This window comes from Aulonocara sp. 'chitande type north' Nkhata Bay, linkage group LG6 (assembly GCF_057382095.1).
Source record: "Aulonocara sp. 'chitande type north' Nkhata Bay isolate Kocher_YH1m ecotype deep benthic linkage group LG6, A_spYH_male_GT1.1, whole genome shotgun sequence".
NCBI classification, from domain to species: domain Eukaryota; kingdom Metazoa; phylum Chordata; class Actinopteri; order Cichliformes; family Cichlidae; genus Aulonocara; species Aulonocara sp. 'chitande type north' Nkhata Bay.
Genome location: NC_141349.1, coordinates 19,164,278 through 19,184,659, shown reverse-complemented (window position 1 = coordinate 19,184,659; position 20,382 = coordinate 19,164,278). Strand labels below are relative to the sequence as shown.

General features: G+C 40.7%; 1 protein-coding gene across 2 annotated transcripts in view; it reads right to left on the bottom strand.

The window, feature by feature from the left end:
* The window catches only part of znf827 (zinc finger protein 827), a 76,938-nt gene that overhangs the window by 15,139 nt on the left and 41,417 nt on the right, over positions 1-20,382 (bottom strand). For both annotated transcript variants that reach the window (XM_086295407.1, XM_086295406.1), the window contains exons 6-9: positions 11,420-11,662; positions 8,636-8,690; positions 8,399-8,499; positions 909-1,046 (exon numbers count right to left, since the gene is read on the bottom strand). In XM_086295407.1, coding sequence (XP_086151533.1) covers positions 909-1,046; positions 8,399-8,499; positions 8,636-8,690; positions 11,420-11,662 — 537 coding nt within the window. The remainder of the gene's footprint in view (positions 1-908; positions 1,047-8,398; positions 8,500-8,635; positions 8,691-11,419; positions 11,663-20,382) is intronic.

The following is a 20,382-nucleotide window of genomic DNA, read 5'->3' as shown; positions in this document are numbered from 1 at the left end:
ACAAACAAAAAAAAAAAACAACAGGCACACATGAACATCATCTCCCAATAATTTGCGAGCGCTATGAAATCCACGCAAAAACACACTTCTCTTTATCTGAAAACAAATTAACATAACAGCACATCCAGCTCAAACACACACATGCTTACACAAAGACACGCGGGCGCACACACATACGCCATTTGCCCCAAGGACACGAAGCCAGGCAACCTTTATGTCGCCGGGGAAACCAAAAAGACCATCACACTGACATATGCCCCTGCTTCTGCTCTCCGTGGTGTGGCCAAGCTGTTCACAGCCAACACTCTCAGATGGTGAGCGTGCATGTCGTGCAGTGTGTGCACGCTAAATGTGAGAGCATGTCCAATTGTGTGGGGGCATTTTGTACACTAGTCTCCATTTGTGCACTTTGTGTGTGTATAGTTATTCGTTACTAATCCTGAACAGACAAAAACTTTACAAACGGGAGAATCATTTTATTTATTTATTAATTCATTTTTAACCAATAAGGAATGAGGAGAGTGGAGAGTTGTGGAAGACGGCGATGGGGTAGAATGAATCGATGGGGTGCAAAGGCGGGCCGAGTCTGAAAAACACAGGGTAATCAGGACACAAGGGAGTGAGGCAGACTCCCAGAGAGAAAGTGAAAGAGCTAACCAATCGTAGCAGGATCAGAATTACTGGGGTGTGGGTGTGTGTGTGTATACTCCGTGGCATCCTTCTAGCTGGGTAATTAGACGGGCAGTTTTCCCAGTGAGACTAATCATGGTAGTAATCTCTTTAAAGGAAGGGTAATCTAGTCTAGTCAACCTTATTTATTTACTGTGGGCAGCATCAACAACACAGGTGAATACCTAATGCCTGCACTTGAACGGAGAAGACGTCACAGCATGCTGGCGGTGACTTACCTGTGTGCAGGGAGAGGTGTCTAGAAAGGGTCTGCTGTCGACCAAACACCTTGCCACAAATGGGACAGGGGAAGAGCTGTTCGTTTAATCTCCACTGGGCGATCCCATTTCCCAGCTCTCCGTCATCCTTTTCCGAGTCTAGAACACACACGTGCACACACACGGAGAAAACCGTTCCCATCATTTGCTGCCAGCTACAGAAACGACTGCAGACTGCTGTAACTCAGCCAAAGTTACTTACGCTCTACATGCACTGCTGTGCTAAGTGAGCTTCTACTAACCACAGTGTTCTCTGGATTATTGGGTAACCTTTGCTTTCCTCGTCTGTTTTAAGCATTTTCTTTTTATTCAATAATCTATTGTCAGGTGGGATATGAGGCTTCAACATTAGCCCGCTACGATGCCCCAGTTACTTCCCTCCTCAGACCAGTAACGCAGCTTTATCGAGGCGCACTCGTCCGTTCATATTTTCGTTGAGAAATATTTTCACATTTGAAGAAATCTGCTTCTTTGCTTTCTTTGAGGACAGGATCGAATAATTATTGACCTAGCAGCCAGGCCGTTTTTTTTTTTCACAGGACAGGCAGAAAGTAATAACAGCAGCCCAGCAGGATAAACAGCAGCAGTAAAAGGACATCTTGCGTGTACACTGTAATTTTCATACTTATTAGTGAATTTAAATATGTAAGGTTTATTTTTGAACTGTGGACAGAACAATGCCAGCCATTTTTTGCCCTCCTGCATCCAGCTGACATAATCTAAGCCGTCCTGAAATTTACCCTGATGAGCCAAAACATTATTCTCACTCCACAGTGAAACAAACAATGTTGGATATTTCATAACAGCAGCATGTGTCATGGTCAGAGATATATTAAACCTTTAGGGAAAGGCTGGTTCTGCAGGTCAATTTACTGAATGCAGGAAACATGATCTGGTGCACTGAATTATCCTTATAATTGCATATTTGAAAGTGAATATCCAGACTGCGGTACAGGAAGCTTTTTGAATGCAGTTTGTAGTAACAACTACATCTGAGCAAAATTCTTGGCCCATATATTCTCTGGGTACAGCAGCAGCTCCAAAACATGGCCCATGTCCCTAAGAGTCATCAGATAAGAGTCAAAGTTTCTCAGCTTTAACAGTGACCAAGTGACCATGGCACGACAACTGGGTTTAAAAAAAAAAAAAATCTCTTGACAGCTTAAAGTATAATGTTGACAGGCTTTTAATAAAATTTAATTCAATGCAATTTGATTTATATAGCTCCAAATAACAAAAACAGTTGCCTCAAGGTGCTTTAAAGGGGACACGCTTGAACAAGACTCAGCCGAGTCCAACAATGCGCGCTCCAACTCAAACGTCTTACACTGGCTCCCTGTTAAATCCAGAATTTAATTTAAAATCCTTCTCCTCACATATAAAGTCTTGAAAAATCAGGCGCTGTCATATCTTAAAGACTTATCCTAACAGAGCTCTTTGCTCTCAGACCTTCAGCTTGGTTGTAATTCAAAGAGTTTTTGAAAGTAAAATGGGAGGCAGAGCCTTCAGCTATCAGGCCACTTGCCTGTAGAACCAACTCCCAGGGTGGATTTGGGAGACAGACACCCTCTCTACTTGTAGGATTAGGCTTAAAAGTTTCCTTTTTGATAAAGCTTATAGGTCTGGATAGTTATGCTGCAATAAGCTTATGCTCTAACCAGATGTGCAGGATAGCCGTCACAGAGCCTGGTTCTGCTGAAGGTTCCTTCCTGTTAAAAATACGTTTTTTCTTCCCACTGTTGCCAAATGTTCGCTCATGGGTTTTTTTTCTCCATAATACTGTAGGGTCTTTACCTTACAGTGTAAAGCACTTGAGGCAAATGTTAAGAATTGGCACAATATAAATAAACTTGAATTGAATTAAAAGGATTTGCTGCAACCATCTTGGGACCAGATACTACACGACACTTACAGCATGCAAAAGGTGTGTTAAGCAGGGGTGGTCACAGTATTTGGCTCTTAAAAGGGTACATAAACATTTTCTAATCTAATGTAATAATTTCACATAGTTTCACATTCATAAAGGTGCCTGTGTGTGCCTACCCATCACCCACCAGGACAAGAAACGGGGCAAATGAAACAGAATGGTGACATGTTTTGTTAGTTCCTTCTTTACGAATGCATTTTAATTATAATCTGCGTTCACGTTTTTGATGATTGTAAGGTAAAATCTGTTCGACAGCCAAAAGCTTGAAAGGTAAAAAAGGCTTGTTTGAGAAAATATGCCCCATAATCAAAACATTTTCAGGCATATAAATATGAAAAAGTCTTAATTCCCTTCGTCTGAACAGCAGACGACTGATACACCGCGGGCTAATTTGCTAACCCACGAGAGTGAAACCTGTCTGCCACCATTTGACAGATGCTCATTGTTTAGCCTGCAGGTGGGATGCAGTCTAAATGCATTCTTAATGTCAACAGCAAGCACAAGTCCTTTGCTCTGAAGCCTGCAGCACAAGCACACCACTGTAACTCTCCTCGCTGTATTTCACCTCTTTCATTTGGGAGAGGATGGAAGGAAAGACATAAAAAGAATAACACTGAGAATTTTCACTTGCTTTGACAGACGCTGAAGAATAGAAGTTACAGCTTTGAACTAACCCCCACCATATGAATAGAGCAAGGAGTAATTCACGAGCGCAAAAGCATGTACCCCATTGTGGTGTACAACTACCATGAATGAAGGCAGAAATTTTATTTACAAATGTCTATGCTGTTCAGGGAACAGGCTACACAGGTAGCCTTGGCCAAAACCTTTCTATGTGCAAGACATTAAAAGGTGAAAAAGGCATCTTTAAAAATTCTTTAGTCTCTCTTTTTTAAAATGACGATAAAGAAAAGGAAAAAATGCTGCTCATTCCTCCCACTAGCTCAGAGTTAGATTCTTTGCAGATGGAAATCAGTGCACTTCAGTCCACTGTTGATATTTAACAACTGCTCGCTATCACTTTTTTTATTTATTTTTTATTTTTTTAAAGGCTGTCCTAAAACATACCGTCTAGCCAGCCGATGAGCTACTCGTGTGGGTTTGAATACCACAATGAGGGAAAAAAGCAAAGATTGTTTTGTGGCATTTTGGGGGCATGTTTAGTGGCAACTGGTAAAGAACAGATGTTGGTGTGAAAGGACATTTCACTGCTGCTGCAGTGACTCACACAGCTTCACGCATTTAAAAATCGCCTCTCTAGCCTCCATATGCAAACTACTGAATTTATCTAGCATATCTTTGTTCATGTTCTGTCATCTGCGTCACACAGTCTCCTCGCAGAGTTTCGGAACTGTCAAAGCAAGATCACGCACAGTCAGCTCGACTTTTCTGCAGAGAATCCAGACAATAGATGCATCCAGACAACAGATACAGAATTCTATCAAAACAATTACTTTTCTTATAAAACTTGATTCAAGCCAAAAAAAAAAAAATTCTCCTACCTTGAACCACTCGTGAAATAACGATTTGACAGTATTTCTAAGGAAGTGTTCAAGATTCAAGGAGTTGACTACAGATTGAGTTTCTTGATTCATCCAGATCGTTTTTAAACTGGAGGTCAAACTGTCTGAATGAACATTTAAATTGATTAACATGCAGAAATGTCAAATATCCTCTGGTAGGAAAGTTCTGGATTGCTGATCAGACAATGTGAAAACATCCGAAAATGTCGCTTTGGGTTTGGGACTGCAAGTAAAAAATAGATTAAAAGAACAGTCTGGAACTCGTTTGGACCTTTAAAAAAAAAAAAAAAAAAAAAAAAACTAATTTGAAACAGAATTAAAGGCAAGGTGTCACATGTTGAAACAACATGAAACCCATTGTGAATTTAATTACCTTTAATCAATTTTGAAAAAAGAAAAAAAAAAAAGGGGAGAACATGTGTAATCATACTTGTTTCCCGTTCACCGCTCTGCTACAGAGAAGGATGAACGAGGCTGGAATACGATGGTAAATGCATGCAGGCCGGTGTCAAGCAACACCTACCATTAGTGACGTTAATAACGAGTGACTTTGTGTTTCTTCACACGCATAAACACAGTAAAAGTCCTCAAGGTGACATCCTGCATTAGCTGGAATCTACCTGCATCTATCGGTTTTTAAACTCATTCGCAGTTTGTGACCTATTGTACAAATCCTAATCTTTATTATGTCTTAAAGCTAAAGTATACCCCATGAAAGCATTAACTTGTCCTGACTCACACAAGTGAGACTCGGGGATGGTTTTGGTCACACAGAGTGATGAGAATCCAGACAGCAGAGGCTCAAGGCCATGACCCGGCATACACACTGATGATTAAGCCAATTAGGGTGTAGGGGCCTTCAAGTGGTTAATGGTTTAATTAGTGCTATTAGAGCAGAAGAGAGGGACGCAAACAAGAAATGAAGGATTGTGTTAAACCCCAGACTGGAGGGAGGAGACAGCGAACTCCTCAAGTCACACTGGTATCACACTAACTCCTACTCATTTATTCTCTCTTTCTTGCTTAAAGGGAAATGCTCACACTTTTCAGCTTCATCTCTGCATGATAGCTGCTCCATTAGCTGCTTCATAATGGAGAGCATTTTTGTGCTACAGACGCTCTGCTGAAGCCGTTATGTCGCCTGTTATGCAGTTCACAGTCTGGTTTTAAGTTCTTTTATGGATTTTTTTTTTTGTTTTTTCCAGGGGGTGGACGGACAAATTAAAGTGTAGTTTGTAGATGACAACAATAGTGCAGCCATTAAAAAATAAAAAATAAAAAAAATACTGGAACAATTTCATTTTGATGGTGTAATTTTGAATCCGGTCTTTTGTCCGTCATGATTTTCAACTTGATTATTTCAAGTGTGCTTTAGCGTAGTCCTTAATTTTTGAACACTATATATTAAGCCGGAGGATCTATACTGATTAAAAATGATCAAGTGAAATTTCAACTGGTTTGGATAAACTGCACGCACGCACACGTGAAATTGAAAATGCAGGTTTTCATAGAAAAATCGTTATCTTACACTGACATCAAATAAGATATCAACTAGCTGTTTAAAGGCTCAGTCACCTACTTACAAGTCTGGATAATGACTTTGGATTGCAAGGCGACTGCATGGGTCGCCTGGTGAGAGGCAACCTGTATCAAACAGCTGTGGTCAACTTGAACTGGATGCAATAACTCAGATTGGAGGTTTGCAAGTAACTTCCTTTTAATTTCTAAACGCAGACAGATTGCGAACATGTTGCAATTAATCTGAATCAGACTGCACGCTCAGGCGCAACTCATCTTCTTCCAACAGAGGGAATCGACTCAGCTGGTTATATTCCTATATAAGTAAGGTTGCAAAGTGCAGGTATCATTTTGCAGTTAAGTCGCCGTCTTGTAGCAAGTACATCACTGTCTATGGAGGAATTTCTGTTTCAAACCTATGATGTGTAAGCGGTTAACCTGAGTTTGTGTATGTACATGCAACAGTTTTGTGATTTTTATTTTTTGTGTGTCTATTACAGTTAAAGGCTGTATTACAGTTTGCAATTGGATATAAGAGCTGGTTTGACCTCATTCAATTTTAACCTGAGAGCTGCCTCGGTTTTATTTGCAGTTTTGATGCAACAAAGTTGCTCTGAAGATGACAACTGACAGCGAGCCGTCACAGACTCGGCCCCCATCTTTGAAGCAACCACGCGGTCTCTAACCACTGTTTCCCAATAGTGTGACCGGACCATAGTATGTCTAAATCGAATGTTAAAGGAAACTTTGAAGTTGGGATCTACAAACAGAATAAGTCCATCTTCAAAAAACAAACAAACAAACAAACAAAAAAAACCAACCTAATTTTGGAATTTTAGCTGTTGATTGGATCAGATTAAACACTCAAATTAAAAAATAAATTAAAAAAATTATTAAAATTTAAGACCAAGTCATGTGAATAACAAACAAAAGAATTAAAGACATTTGTTCATACTGGTAAGGTGTCATTTTCTGCTCATTGGTTTTTACATATTTTTATAGGGAAAAACCCCAAAAGAACCAAAATTTGAGGAATTTTATGAAAAGACTAAATTAAAACAGAAAACTTTACATCTCTGGTATTTAGTGAAACTCTCTGACTGTGGGCAAACTAAAGACTTAATAAACAAAACAAAAACACACTGATCACCTTTTATAAGTTGCGGCACATCTTTTCTTTTTGTCTTCTCATGGCCACAGCAGCTGAATGGCAGCATTTTCCAGGAAAATACTGTCTTCCCCTATACACTTCTATTTATAACTTACATTATAAAAGTTATTTGTATTTAACAAAGTGGAGTCCAGTGGAATGTATAATCATTATATTACACAGGAGTGCTAAACAAAGACTCGAGGTATGCCTTTGACAGCTGACGCAGGATCAAAACCGCACAGTGACATCTGCGCTATAAAGGAAAGGTGGCACAAAGTGGCAGGGAAAAGATGGCAGTTCACCGACCAATGAACTGAAAATATGTTTAAAGGTCTGCCTCCCTACAGCTGCGGTGGGCAAACTTACCGATCGAAGGCAATGGAGACGCAATAAAACGCGGACACAATGAATGAGGGAGGAAAGAGAAATGGTACAACTGTAAAAGAAAGAAAAAAAACAGAGAGAGAGAGAGAAAAGGCAGCAGAGGCTGAATGTGAAGCTTAAACACACAAGGGAAAGGGGGAGGTGGGCTGGGCGAATTAACTTTCAGGACACTCTTGACACCCAGAAGCCAATCAGATTTTCATTAACTGGCAGAGGGACAGGCAAAGCTGGCACAAGCTAATTAACCTCTGGATCTCTTACTGCCAAAGGAACAAGGAGGGAAGTTCTGAGATGCCAGGAAAGAGGGGAAGAGAGGGGATGCCCTGAGCAGAGCCTTCAGGTTGGGGAAATGTGCGAGAGTTCAGAAGGGCCTGAAGCAGCTCTATATGAGGTGAGAGGAGTGGTTTAACCACAGTGTGTGTGTGTGTGTGTGTGTGTGTGTGAGTGTGTGTGTGCTGTATTCACACGAAGAGTATTAATCTGTGGACATACTGTATATTGTAAGAAAGCAGGTAATGAGCAACTCCACATTATCAATTATTTCCCGAAGCTGTAGCGGGAACAACATGAAGACTTGGAACCTTTAAAGACCATGAATGATGCAGCGATACCGAGTCCTGGCAGTTAATTAAGTCTCATATTTTGTCGAGCTGCGGAGGACTTTTTTTAGTCCAGTTTCTCTCGTAACAAAACACAAAGACACCCGATCAATTCGCTGATTTTTTTTTTTTTTTAGCTGAGGCCACAATGATTTTCATTCTCGATCAATAAGCAAATTACTTTTCTTTATGTGATCAATTATTTAAATTCCATATAAATTATCATTTTTAAATTTGTCTTTAGGTCTAATTGAAAACACTAGAACTCGAATCCCGCATCTTTAACTTTTATCTACATGTCCGTGTTTCCCCGTTGGCCCACAGTGTGTGTCGGTAACGTGTCTCACCGTTGAATGGTACCCTGGTAGAGGAGCTGGCCTCTGCGGGCGAAGTGCTCTTGGAGCGCGAGTTAAAGGGTGATTGTCTGAAGCACTCGTCCAGAAATGGACTGAAATGGAGAGACATGAAATAAATCACACAGCCTACTTACACGGCCATCAAACCAACCCAATATTCAAGCCATGTAATTACTGATCAGACATTGAACAAAAACACGTGTATTTACAGTCTATTTACAGACTTACCTGTTTATCCCCACCATGTTACGGTCTTTGTGGTTGTTGGCTTTGCTGACTTTTTCTGGAGAGAAAAACAATAAACCATACGTTTAGATATCTTTTCTGTCAAACCACTGTGCTCAAATTTGAGGGACCGGTGACAAGCTGTCCATTTAGGCTCAGTGTTAGTCGGCAAGTTTCCTAAAACGCCCCGTGGGTCGTAAGTCGCTGTCTGACAGTGACACAGAGATGAAACATGTGCAGAGATTTATCCAACATCCCAGACAATCTTAGTTTGACACATGAGCTGCTATTCAGAGGAATCACACAGATCAAGCCATCGGATGAATAATTAAACAGCGCTGTCCTAACTTTCCTTCTTGATCGGTTGTGACACAATCAGGACAACGGCAAGTGAACTTATGGCCAGACTGCCAAGTTAAGCTATGCTCACGTAAAGTGCAGGTTTGCCACAGCCAGTAGGGAGGCCACTGGCCATCTGGATTAGTGGGAGTTTCTCCAGCGGGTCTGCTGACCTTTGCGCCACGAGCTCGCCTAACAATGTGCACGGCTGCCCAGATATGCATTAGCCTACCCAGATGACACGTGTTGGTGTACGGTCATGCTCTTGTATGATAATGTAGGGGGGGGGGGAAACAAAAACTGTCAACATTTTAGTATCTAAATCAACACCACTACTCTTGCACCTATGGACTCAAACCACAGCACAAGAGCTGAATCACCTTCAATAACATGAAGGTTGAAAAAGATGGGAATGTTTAATATTCGACTGTATTACACTGTATGCACACATTCCACACCAAAGTCTTCCTCCGGTGTTCAACTCAATTGAGATTTGCTGCATGGAAAGTTCACAGAATGTGACTCACAACACTTCCATATGTAACCAACCATTCAGTGACCACCTCTTGCCCAATGGATGCAGGCACCGTCACGCTGTACGAACCTGCTAATGCCTCATCAGTGCAACAATGAGACCACAGAATAAGTTATGCATTTACACATGAGTCTGAGGGGACAAGTAAACCCAGAAAGCCCCCCACAGTGTAACAGCTCACTGTTGGAGGTTAATGGTTCAGCTTTATCCTCTAATGTTTTACCCATCTGTAAATAGGCAGTTTAATACACTGAGTGACAAAGTAAACTCTTTAAACTGGCAAATATTTATTTGCCCCAAATTGTAAAAAGCCCCTCGCCCACAAACACAGCAAGGTGCTATTAATTTTTTTCCCACCGAGAAACTGTTTAGTAATAAGAAATATCAATATAAATGTACTAAAAGAGCAAAGATTCTTTTTTTCCCTCCTTAAAAGAAAAAAAAAAAATCAAAACCTTGAGAATCCTACAGCACTACAGTACAGGAAATCTCTTAAAAGTAAAGCAAGAATTATCAAGTTGGACACTAGGTGCCCAGCAAATGTGCGCACGGATCATGGCCGTTTCAGTATTTGGCAGTAAAGAGCACTATACAAAATGCCTGAGAACGGAGCCATATGTGTGAGTTTCAAGGCAACGCATTGAAGTGAATTTCAAAGCTGCAATCATCTCGGTGTTCAGAGCGACCTTGCTACTGATGTGTCTCTGAGGTCCTACTGCTCTGGGTAATTCATATTGATTGCTCATTGTGTGACAGCAGCCCACTCTGTTCCAGTCCCCCTCACATTCAAGCCCAGTTCTAAGGCGGGCGGTCGTCGCTGTTGCCAGGCTAGTGATGGCCTGGCCTCCCTGGGTGGGCATACTCCGTACCCCCGCTGCCCTCCCTACCCTCCTTATCCTCAGCCACCCCCCGCCTTTGCTACAACCCACCACCACCACTACCAAAACCCACCCCCTACCCAAAACACCCTATTCCGTCACACTGCTCGCCAAGGACAGAGGTCTCTTTCCGCGTTGCCATGGAGATGCCGCACGGGAGAAATGTAAAGGGAGAGAAGGAAGGAGGGAGGGAGAGGAAGTGCAGGGGGAGCGTGTGCAGCCAAGTGTGCTTGAGCCGGCATGTCTGAAAACGAGTCGAGAGAGAGGGGGAGAGAGAGAGAGAGAGAGGGGGAGAGAGAGAGAGAGAGAGGGGGAGAGAGAGAGAGAGAGAGGGGGAGAGAGAGAGAGAGAGAGAGAAGAGGGGGCATTTGTGCAGACACCACTCCCCATGGGGCCTTGTGTGAGTGTGTAAAGGTGTGCAGGAGTGTGTGGGAAAGAACGATTGGCAATGTGTGAATTTGTGAATATGTGTGAGAGCAAGACGAGCAAAAAAGAATTTTAAAAAAAAAAAAGGAAAAAGAAAGATTTACACAAGCTTGTGTCTCTGTACAGCATTTAAGAGATGCAATCAGAACCTGGATAGAGCCCTGGGTCCCAGCCCAGGGCTACAAACCTCATCTCTCACATACACACATGCACACACCTGGTTTTTCTCTGGGGGGCCATGAATACACGTCAGTGCTCTGTCTTCATCTAGCAATACAAACAGCTGTCTGCTGCTTCAATGTCACTTTCATGGCCATACAGGTAAAAAGCAGGAAGTCATTACATCCTGACTTTACTACAGAGCCACCAGAGGATGGAAATGGAAACATGTAGGTTTTATGGTCAAATATCACAAACTGTCCAAGGTTTACACCAGAGTGCTGAGGGGAGAAAAAAAAGAACATGATGCTCCTGTGTGTGTGTGTGTGTGTGTGTGTGTGTGTGTGTGTGTGTGTGTGTGTGTGTGTGTGTGTGTGTGTGTGTGTGTGTGTGTGTTGTAGATCTTCTATGGCTCAGTAAACAGTGAGTGACCAGCCTGAGGTAACATACCTGACAATTTAAACAATAGTTCAGAGGCCATTTTGACCGATATGTCTTGCGAGAAGAGATCTTTCTGGGGGCATGCCAACGTCTCGTGGAGGTTACTCATTGGCTCGCTCTTCTCACTCGCCCCTAAAGTGCTGAAGGCTAGCATGTGGGAGGCAGGTGGGGTGAGGTCTGCAGGTGGCGGGTCCACCTCCATGGGTTCTGCCTTTACCTTCACCTTCTGGTATTGGGCATCTTTGTTGTTCTCTGTGGAAAATAAGCAAACAAGGAGCAATTATTAGGGTTTCTTCAAAGAGATTCAACCAGCACACCCAAATATTTGTAGGTAAAGATTTCACTCTAGCTTACTGTGATACCGAAACCACAGAAAACCCTGAGCAATAACTTAATAAGAAAAATTAGCAGTATTATTACAATTATTATTGTATATTTTTAACTACATTAGTGCATACTTAATGAATTTTTAAGATTAAACAGAAACATACAGTACGCCATTTACATTAAACCATTGGTTCCAGTCAGTTTTGGAGTTACGACCCCTCATAATGATTCATATATACATGTATAGTTACTGTAGCAGGTTCATCCAATCATCCAATTACCTCTGATCATTTCAGGAAGCCCAGGAAAGTAAAACTTTCCTTAAAAACAAAAACAAAAGAACAGTCTCTCATTCCTCTTGAATAACATTATTCATCCTCAAATTTCATGATCATTTCCATTTTTCCACACCTCGCCTTATTTCAGATTTTAACATCACTACACCTGTCCTGTTTGCCTGCATTCCTCCAGCCAATCAGACCGGGGTCCTTAAACTAATTATAATTGATGGCCCTTGTTCTTGTATTCCAATTAATCCATCCTTATTGAACATTTTATAAAACTCTCTATTGTTAATTTGTCTAGACTTAGCGCAGTATAATATTACACTGCACTTTTTCAAGTAAACCTGACAACAGAACGGTGTAATTGCTGATGAAAGTGCTTCATTTGGCACATTTTTCCTCTAAAATTACCTAACAGACGTGATTACTCTGTTTAAGCAAAGTCTATTTTAAGAAAAGTAAAACCCTCCCTCTTCTATCTTTGAACATACTAAGTTAAATCAGTGATCCTGGCATTTCCTGACTTCAGAAGGCAAAAACAAAAAAGGTTTACACCACTCACTTCAATTGTTGTCAATCACTAACGATTAAAAATAAATAAAGAAAGAAATCCAAATAGATTTGTAATGATCAGCATGATTACATTATGAAATTCTAGTTTATTTTCCCTGCCTGAATCACATTCACTTAACCGAGATTCACTCCATACCCCACCCATCCCTTCTGCCCATCCTACCCCCACAGAGACCCTAAACCCCAGCAGGGGGGCATGCCGTTTTAAAAGAATCAAGTAAGACTTCAGTTTAAACTTCTTTAAAAAGGGGAAAAAACATTTAGTTAATTCAAATTTCACCATCTCACCAGAACAAAACACTCAAACTCTCCCTTCAGGTCCAAGTAAATTAAGCATCCTGCATGCGTGTTTACAGATGTTGCATGAATGGAATTAAATCTAAACCAGCAGAAATCCGAATAACAGCCAAAGCATGAGAGCACTGGCTCTAAAGCTGAGCTGAGCCGGTTAGCATCTAGCTGTGTGATTATGAGGGCAAGAGGGCAGCGGGAGGTCATGCTGTCGCTTGAGGACAGCAGTCCATGTAGGTTTACTGAGGCAAGCAACAGAGATAGTAAAACCCTTTAAATGTTACCTAGGAAGCAATGCCTCTCTGTTTATGATGACACGTGTAATGTGCTCCCCTCCCCACCATCTCGCAATCAATGATGCAAAATGCTAAAGCAACCAATGACTTGTTTCTCGTGCAAGTTTAAAGAAGGGAGCAGCTAAAAATAGTCATGAGGGAGATGGCAGCTGTTAGGAATGTCCTGAACTGATCTAGACTCAAATTCCATCCATGGATGTTTAAAGAAAAATATGAAGAAACTGGGGTTACACCGAGCTATTTCAGTGTCACAAGCTCTCCAGTGGTCTTGATTGCTATATTTACCAGATTAAATGTACTTCTGAGTTCATTTTACAGCAGGTTTTTACTGTGCAGCTGCATAATGAGGAAAAATAAATAAGTAACTTAGATCCAAGACACAAAAACAACAACAAAACCCCCAAAAAAGAACAACATTGGGACATCCTTAAGCATCTGCAATTCCAAGATAGCTGATCTTTGACCAGAGTGATGGCAGGAGGCAGAGTCTCGGTGTGATGACAAACAGAAGCAAGACAAAGCAGTGGGGTTTATACAGTGCTGCTGACATGGCGACTCACACGATTAAAGGGATATACAAATTTGGCAGGACATCAGGAGCAGTGGGAGGCGTGGGGGAGGCTACAGGAGCAGGAGAGAAAGACAGGAGGGCAATAAAAGACCTGGGCTAACCCTGCCACCTCTCCTCTTACATTCTTTATCCGTCTGGTCAAAAAGGCCAACGTGAGACAAACACTGGTCCTGCATTAAAACTGAATTTACTAAATCCATGTGTATGCATACACTCCTGTGTTTATGTGCATGAAATACGTGCTACCAGCCCCTTGCCTCCTCCCTGAGGTCCAGGTGTCTGCTTTATTGGTAGTAGCCAGCATGTGGGGGACACTGACAACCATCAGCCCCACTAATCCCTTAATCAGGTGGCCAGAGTTGGCCAAGAGTAACCTCAGAGAGGCTGATGGAGAAGCACAGGAGAGGAGGAGGAGATAGAACGGAGGGTGGAGGGGGTAGGGGGCACTGCACTGTCAGGGTCAACCAAGGGACACTCGAGCCTTTACCATCAGATCTCCACCCTAGTGACAGAGGCTGCGTGAACTGATCTGCTGCAAAACAGATGAAATGCACCAATGTACCAGAGGATCATTCACGTGTTAGGATAAATATGCTTATAACTCAAAAAGCCATGACACAACGATCACATGATAACAGACGTAGCACATTTTAAAGGGCTTACTTCTCCAGGATGTCTGGATGGGCGATGTGCTCTCATGCAACCAAACATGTTCTGGTATCAGTGGTTAAGAAAGACCTATTTTCAGCCGTCATATAAATATGGACAAGTGCACACTTATCATTTGAGCATTAAATAACTACCTTAAATTATTTAAAATGCTGCAGCACTGTTTTTTTTTTTTTTAAGTTGAGAGCGTGCCGTGCACTGCAGCAAATTTAGTTAATTTAGAAAAAACATGGACAGATTTTCTTTTCAATCAATCAACTGGTTGAAGAGTAGTCACAGTTTCAGTCCAACAATTTTGATTGGTCGAATTCATCCCTAAACATTTGATCTTAAACACGCCGACACTGAAAGGATCACATCACAGCAGGCTGGATGAAAAGTCTACCTGTCACCAAATAAAAAAAAACTGTCTGAATCCAGCCCGTGCAAGAGCGCGTGTGTGTGTGTGTGTGTGTGTGTGTGTTCCCCTCTAGTGCAGAAGCCTCCAGCTGCCATTACGCCACAGAATCAGGTCTGGAAAAATGTCTCAGTGTGCATGGTACGCACAAAAGAGACTGTGCCCTTTCTCAATAAATATCATAGCTTTTCTTTAGTGTCACTGTTGCTCCAGCACCACTATTTCAAGATGGGAACCAGACTACACAAAAATAGTAAAAGGAGTTTGTCACATCTGGGATATTTCCATTTCCATTAATATTCTATTTTTAAAACTTTCTGTGGCTAATTTCTTAGAGCTTCCTCCACTTTCCTGATGGTTTCCATGGCAGCATTTCATTAATTAATACAGTACTGTACAAAAGTCTCGAGCCACACCTCATTTCTTTATATTTTTCTCAAGGAGCCAAACTTTCTTGCATTTTTTTAAGTGGTCTTCAGCATTAGTTATCTGGGATTTCTTTGGACTCTCGCTGCTTCTTCACTCATTTTTTAATCCAGTCCTTGTAATGACCATTTTCAGAGAAATCTTTTTAAGTTTGTTTTGACCTATGAATCATTCAAGCATAAAAAATAAAATAAAATCGTCAAACACAAGGGATGAACCAATGTTGTGTCTACAGATCATAGGAAGCTTAGGAAAGAATTAATTTCAAGTTGGATCGTTGCTACTAGCAGCTTGTTTGAAAAATAAATAATCTGTTCCAGTTTGTTTAGATGAATCTCTAAAAAATGGTAAAGATGACACAGTTTGACAGACATTAAATAGAGGTTTTGCACCAACAATGTGACTCACAAAAACCTACTGGCAAAAACTTGATATTTCTCTGCATAGTGCGAGTGTGTCATTAAAAATGAAAATGGACAAGTGGAGGACAAGTGCACACCTAAAAAATTAAAAAAAACTATGTACCGCAGATGGAACAGCAGTTAAACGCCATGTCTTTTAGGAATCAGAAGACTGACACAGGACCTGAAACATGGATCTAATTGTCAACGGCTTAATTTTTAGCATGGCAACGATCCCAAACACACTGCAAGTGCAGTAAAAGCATACCTGGATAGAGAAAAAAAACAACAACAAAACCACACAGTGGAACACCATCACTCATGGATCCAGAGCCTGAACCTCAACCTTATTGAAGCAGTGTAGGATCATCGAGACAGAACAGAATAAAAGGCAGCCAACGTCCAAAAGATTCACTTCAAGCTCGTGAGAATTGTACAGATTCTTTTTTTGTCTTTGCTAATACTACGCTGTATTTTCATTTTTTGTTTGCACATGTTTCAATAATTTACTGCACCTAATTCGTACATGTTTTTACACATTTTTGCAAGGAATTTGCAACTCAAAAGAAATTCAATGACTGATTTGAGACGTTTGCACAGTACTTTAAGTGTCCACTTCCTCTTGATACATGTCAAAATAACAGACACAAAGGTTGTGTCTATTTGCCATTTTCTGAAGGCTCAAGATCTTTTTTCAGTTCTTAAGAGCAGATGAAACAATTTCACAGACTTGCACATATCATTGTCGTTCCGAATCTTTTTAAAATAAGAAGTGGCCTTTTAGTTTAATTTGGGTTTAGTTTCAGTACTTCACGTCTTTGTGTCTCTGTTTTACCAGAGAAATGAAGCTGCAATGAAGTTGAGCGATAAAAATGTGCTTTGATTAGATCATATAAGAAGTGTAAGAGCAGCCATTCTGTGCAACTCTGAATGTATGCCCCATTACTACAAACATGTTATATTCTCATTCTCTCTTCCACATCTCCACTCAGTGTTTGAGTCAGACTGGAAGTGATTGGGATTTGTGTGATGTTCTGTTTTTAGTGATCACCTTTGGCCTCAGGTGTCAACTTGAATCTGTGTGGACCTGGGAGCCTGTTTTGCTGAGGATACACAGTGCACAGGTTGCACAATTACACTTGGATTAAAACACTCACACAGTCCAGTGATTTAATACATGCACAGTCAATTTACTGCACTACTTTGGTGCAATGAAAGCATAGGAATAAAAACTTTGAGTGACAGGCAGTGAGGGAGATAGAGAGGTAAAGAGGATGGGTAACGATAGGGAAAAATGTCAAACAGTGCTAGAATAGAAGAAGAAAAAAGAAGAAGCACCCGAGGGTAACAGGGTAAAAAAAAAAAAAAAGCAAAGTGAGAAAGAAGAGCTGGAAAAGGACAGAAGGATGAGGAATAGCTAGAGCCTAAATGACAACCTCTCCACCTCTCCCCCTCCCGTTACCCAAGTCTACACTTCTCCCTGCTCTGTTATTCCACATCTCTCTCCATCCCTGCCCCCATCCCTCGCTCTCTCAATCTCTCTATTCTGCTGCTCTCCAGCCGACCTGCTCAGACAGGGGTGAAGAGTTCAGGCGCTTCAAAGGCTGCAGTGTAGAGACTGCATGTCATGTGGGAGGCACAGCAGCCTTGCCTGCAGACTTCACAGACAGCTGCTGCTACAATTGATCCTCGACCAGCCAGTGTGCAGTAGTTCAGGCTTCCAACGGTTGCATACTGCAGCTACATCTGACTCTGGAGCAGCGTGCTTGATATACAGCCCATAAGTAGCCAGATAGGGCCTTTGCGAAGTACTCCTAAACAAAAACATTGGACACAAGCCAGAGCTGAGGTAAGGATACTAAAGCCTTATCATACAAAGGTCAGGACAAAAGGTGCCAAGTGATTTCCTCTGTAATTTTGTCAATCACTGCTGCATATATTACCAGGCACTCAGGAAGCAAACACATCCAGCAAGGGGCAAAAGGAATCAACTCTGCATTTCTGTAAATAGAACTTATAGGCAGTGATGAGGAGCCAGTGAGACAGAATATGGAAGTAGGAAGGCGGGAGTAGGAGAGGTCAGCGAGCGGCCACACTGAGGAGGCACAGTGAGGACACTGCCAGAACAGTGTAGAGCTTAATATAAAGTAATACCGTACAGTAATGCCAGTGTTTTGAATTAGAATGAGGTGCTTAGGCATTACGCTGTGATAGGTTATATTGAGTAAACAGTGAATCCTTTTACGTGCAAGTGACGAGAAAAATTACAATCGCATTTACTTATTTGCTAGAAAGAGGAAAGGTTTTAAATATTTAACATTCTTTACATCCAAACCAAAGCTGGGATTCATTCAAATTACCTCATCTTTTTAAATAAAAGGTATTTATGTTTGTATCTAATATGCATTATAACAAAATGAATATTATACTGATCAGACATGTAAGTAAATAAACAAATGACGGATTTTTTTTGTTGTGTGTGGTTTTTTTTTTTAATGTATGTAGGTGTAGAGGATGCTTTATTTTCTAATGATCCCTTTAACAGGATAACATTGATAGTTAAAAGAATTCCCAGGCTGTACCCAGGCTCTCGCCCTGTAAACACTCAGGCTTTTGGGGGTGGCAGACAGTGGCACTGTATGTGGGCCATATTGGACCCAAGTCAATGGCAAATTATGACACAAATGTAAATACTTGTATCGTAGCCTTTGTCACATTTCAGTCACCAATAAAATGGCTTACTGTATTTATTGAGAGTTTCTTTTTATGATTTTCTGGGAAATCATAATACAACATTGTTGCTCTTATTTTGAAGGACTGCTATTTCTAACTTAAATTAGCATGTCTGCATGAAAATGCAGATTCTCTCTAAATGCGCTGGAAAAATGGAGAAAAAACAAACAAACCCTAAAACAAAATAAAAAGATTAATGCACAACCTATATTTTTTAACAAGACTTGGACTTGTAATTATTTATTGACTGAAGTATGAGGTGAAAGCGTGTACTTTGTTTGTGGAGAGCAGATTGCCGTGTCTGAATCATCTCATGAGGCTAAACATGACAAGTACATGCTTGGATAGGCTCATGCTGAAATAGGACAAACAGGATGGTGTTACAACAGATGGAGGTCCAAATCTGACAGGGAAAAATGTTGGACTTTAGAAACTGATACAAGATAAAGTGACTGAAATATCACCTGAAAGGTGTAAGCAACTGCTAAGAATTAACCACATGGAAATTGATTACTAAATTAGTTTACTTAATCAGAGCAAGAACACCAAATCACAGACAGTTTGCTTTACTTTTGAACTAGGATGAGACTGAACATGGTGACACAGGCTACCACACAGCTGTCAGGTAGCTCATCGAGGTGCCATTAAAGAGAGAAAGAATATGGGACCTGAGAGCAGAAATTTGAGAGTTTTATGAGAAGAAAAGTAATAGAGCTCTCTGAAAGGAAGGCAGACGTTGCACTTGTTGTTGTGACTGCCCCTTGCTTTTCTACTCATACAATGAACCAAATTTTAAATAGTTTAAGCCTAAAACAGACTAGATTTCCCACTTAAAACTACAAGCAAAATAGCAATAGCATAGAGTCATTGAAAGAAAATACGCATTTTATTCAAAACTGTTTTTGGGAATGTTGAATAAATAGTGAAACAATGTTGGCATTTTTAGTACGCCCATTTCACATTCTCATTACAAAGTGTAACATCTACTTTTACAGTAACAGTAGCAGCTTATAAGAAGATAACTTAATATAAATTAATATTGAGCACAACTGAGTTCAGCTTTATGTAGTCTTCCACAACAGTTTCTCAAGTGGTCTCTTACGAAAATGAATTGCCCGCCCCTGGTCTAAGAAAATGTATGAATGAACAATTTGTTTCCCTAAAAATTGATGTGCTAAAAAAAGGAGAAAAAAAGAATCCATACATTCAGCTATTTCAATATCTCTGTGGGTACAATTATAGTTTAGAAAGGTCCAAAAAGTCTTGTAAGAAAAACCCCCACAGCAGATCAGCCCATGTAGGAAACTGCCAAAAAAGAAAGATTGTCCATGGTGTGTATTACATTTTTCACATAACCAACCAAACTGATTCTAACCAGAAGAGAAGCGGGATGATCTAGAGGAAGATAAGTAAACCAGAGTCTCCATATCTGAGGCTGGCCGTTAAAAAGAAGAGCATACACTCAAACTTTCCAAACTCTGACTCAAAGGTCAGCATGCTGGACTGTTTAATGAAACTGCCAGTCGATGACCTGTGAGGCATCTGTTTCTTTTAACAGAATAATAATCCTAATCTCCACAACAGAAAAACTACCAACAAAAGGAGGGTTGTGAAAGAACTGAATGAAAGCCCAGATGTGTAGTACATGGACAAAAATCCTGAAACACATCACCAGTGAAGAAATTCTGCAGAAAAAAACATCTGTTGACATTTTAGTTAAAGAGGAAAAACGGAAAAAGTCCTTTGTGAGCTGTATCCATGTATGTAATCAAAGAGGATAAAAAGCTTGCTTGTCAAAATGAGATTTTCATTGGATTAAAAAAAAAAAAAAATTAATGAACTGTTTGTTCGTTTCCACAAAACCATAGTTGAAATATTTTATCACTGAAAAATGATTTCTTCCAGGTAAACAAATCCACAACCTTCTTTAAGTTCCACATTTGTGGTTAAACATTATCATGTTATTGTAGCTGCTGCATTTGAGATAATCGTGTCAAGTCCATT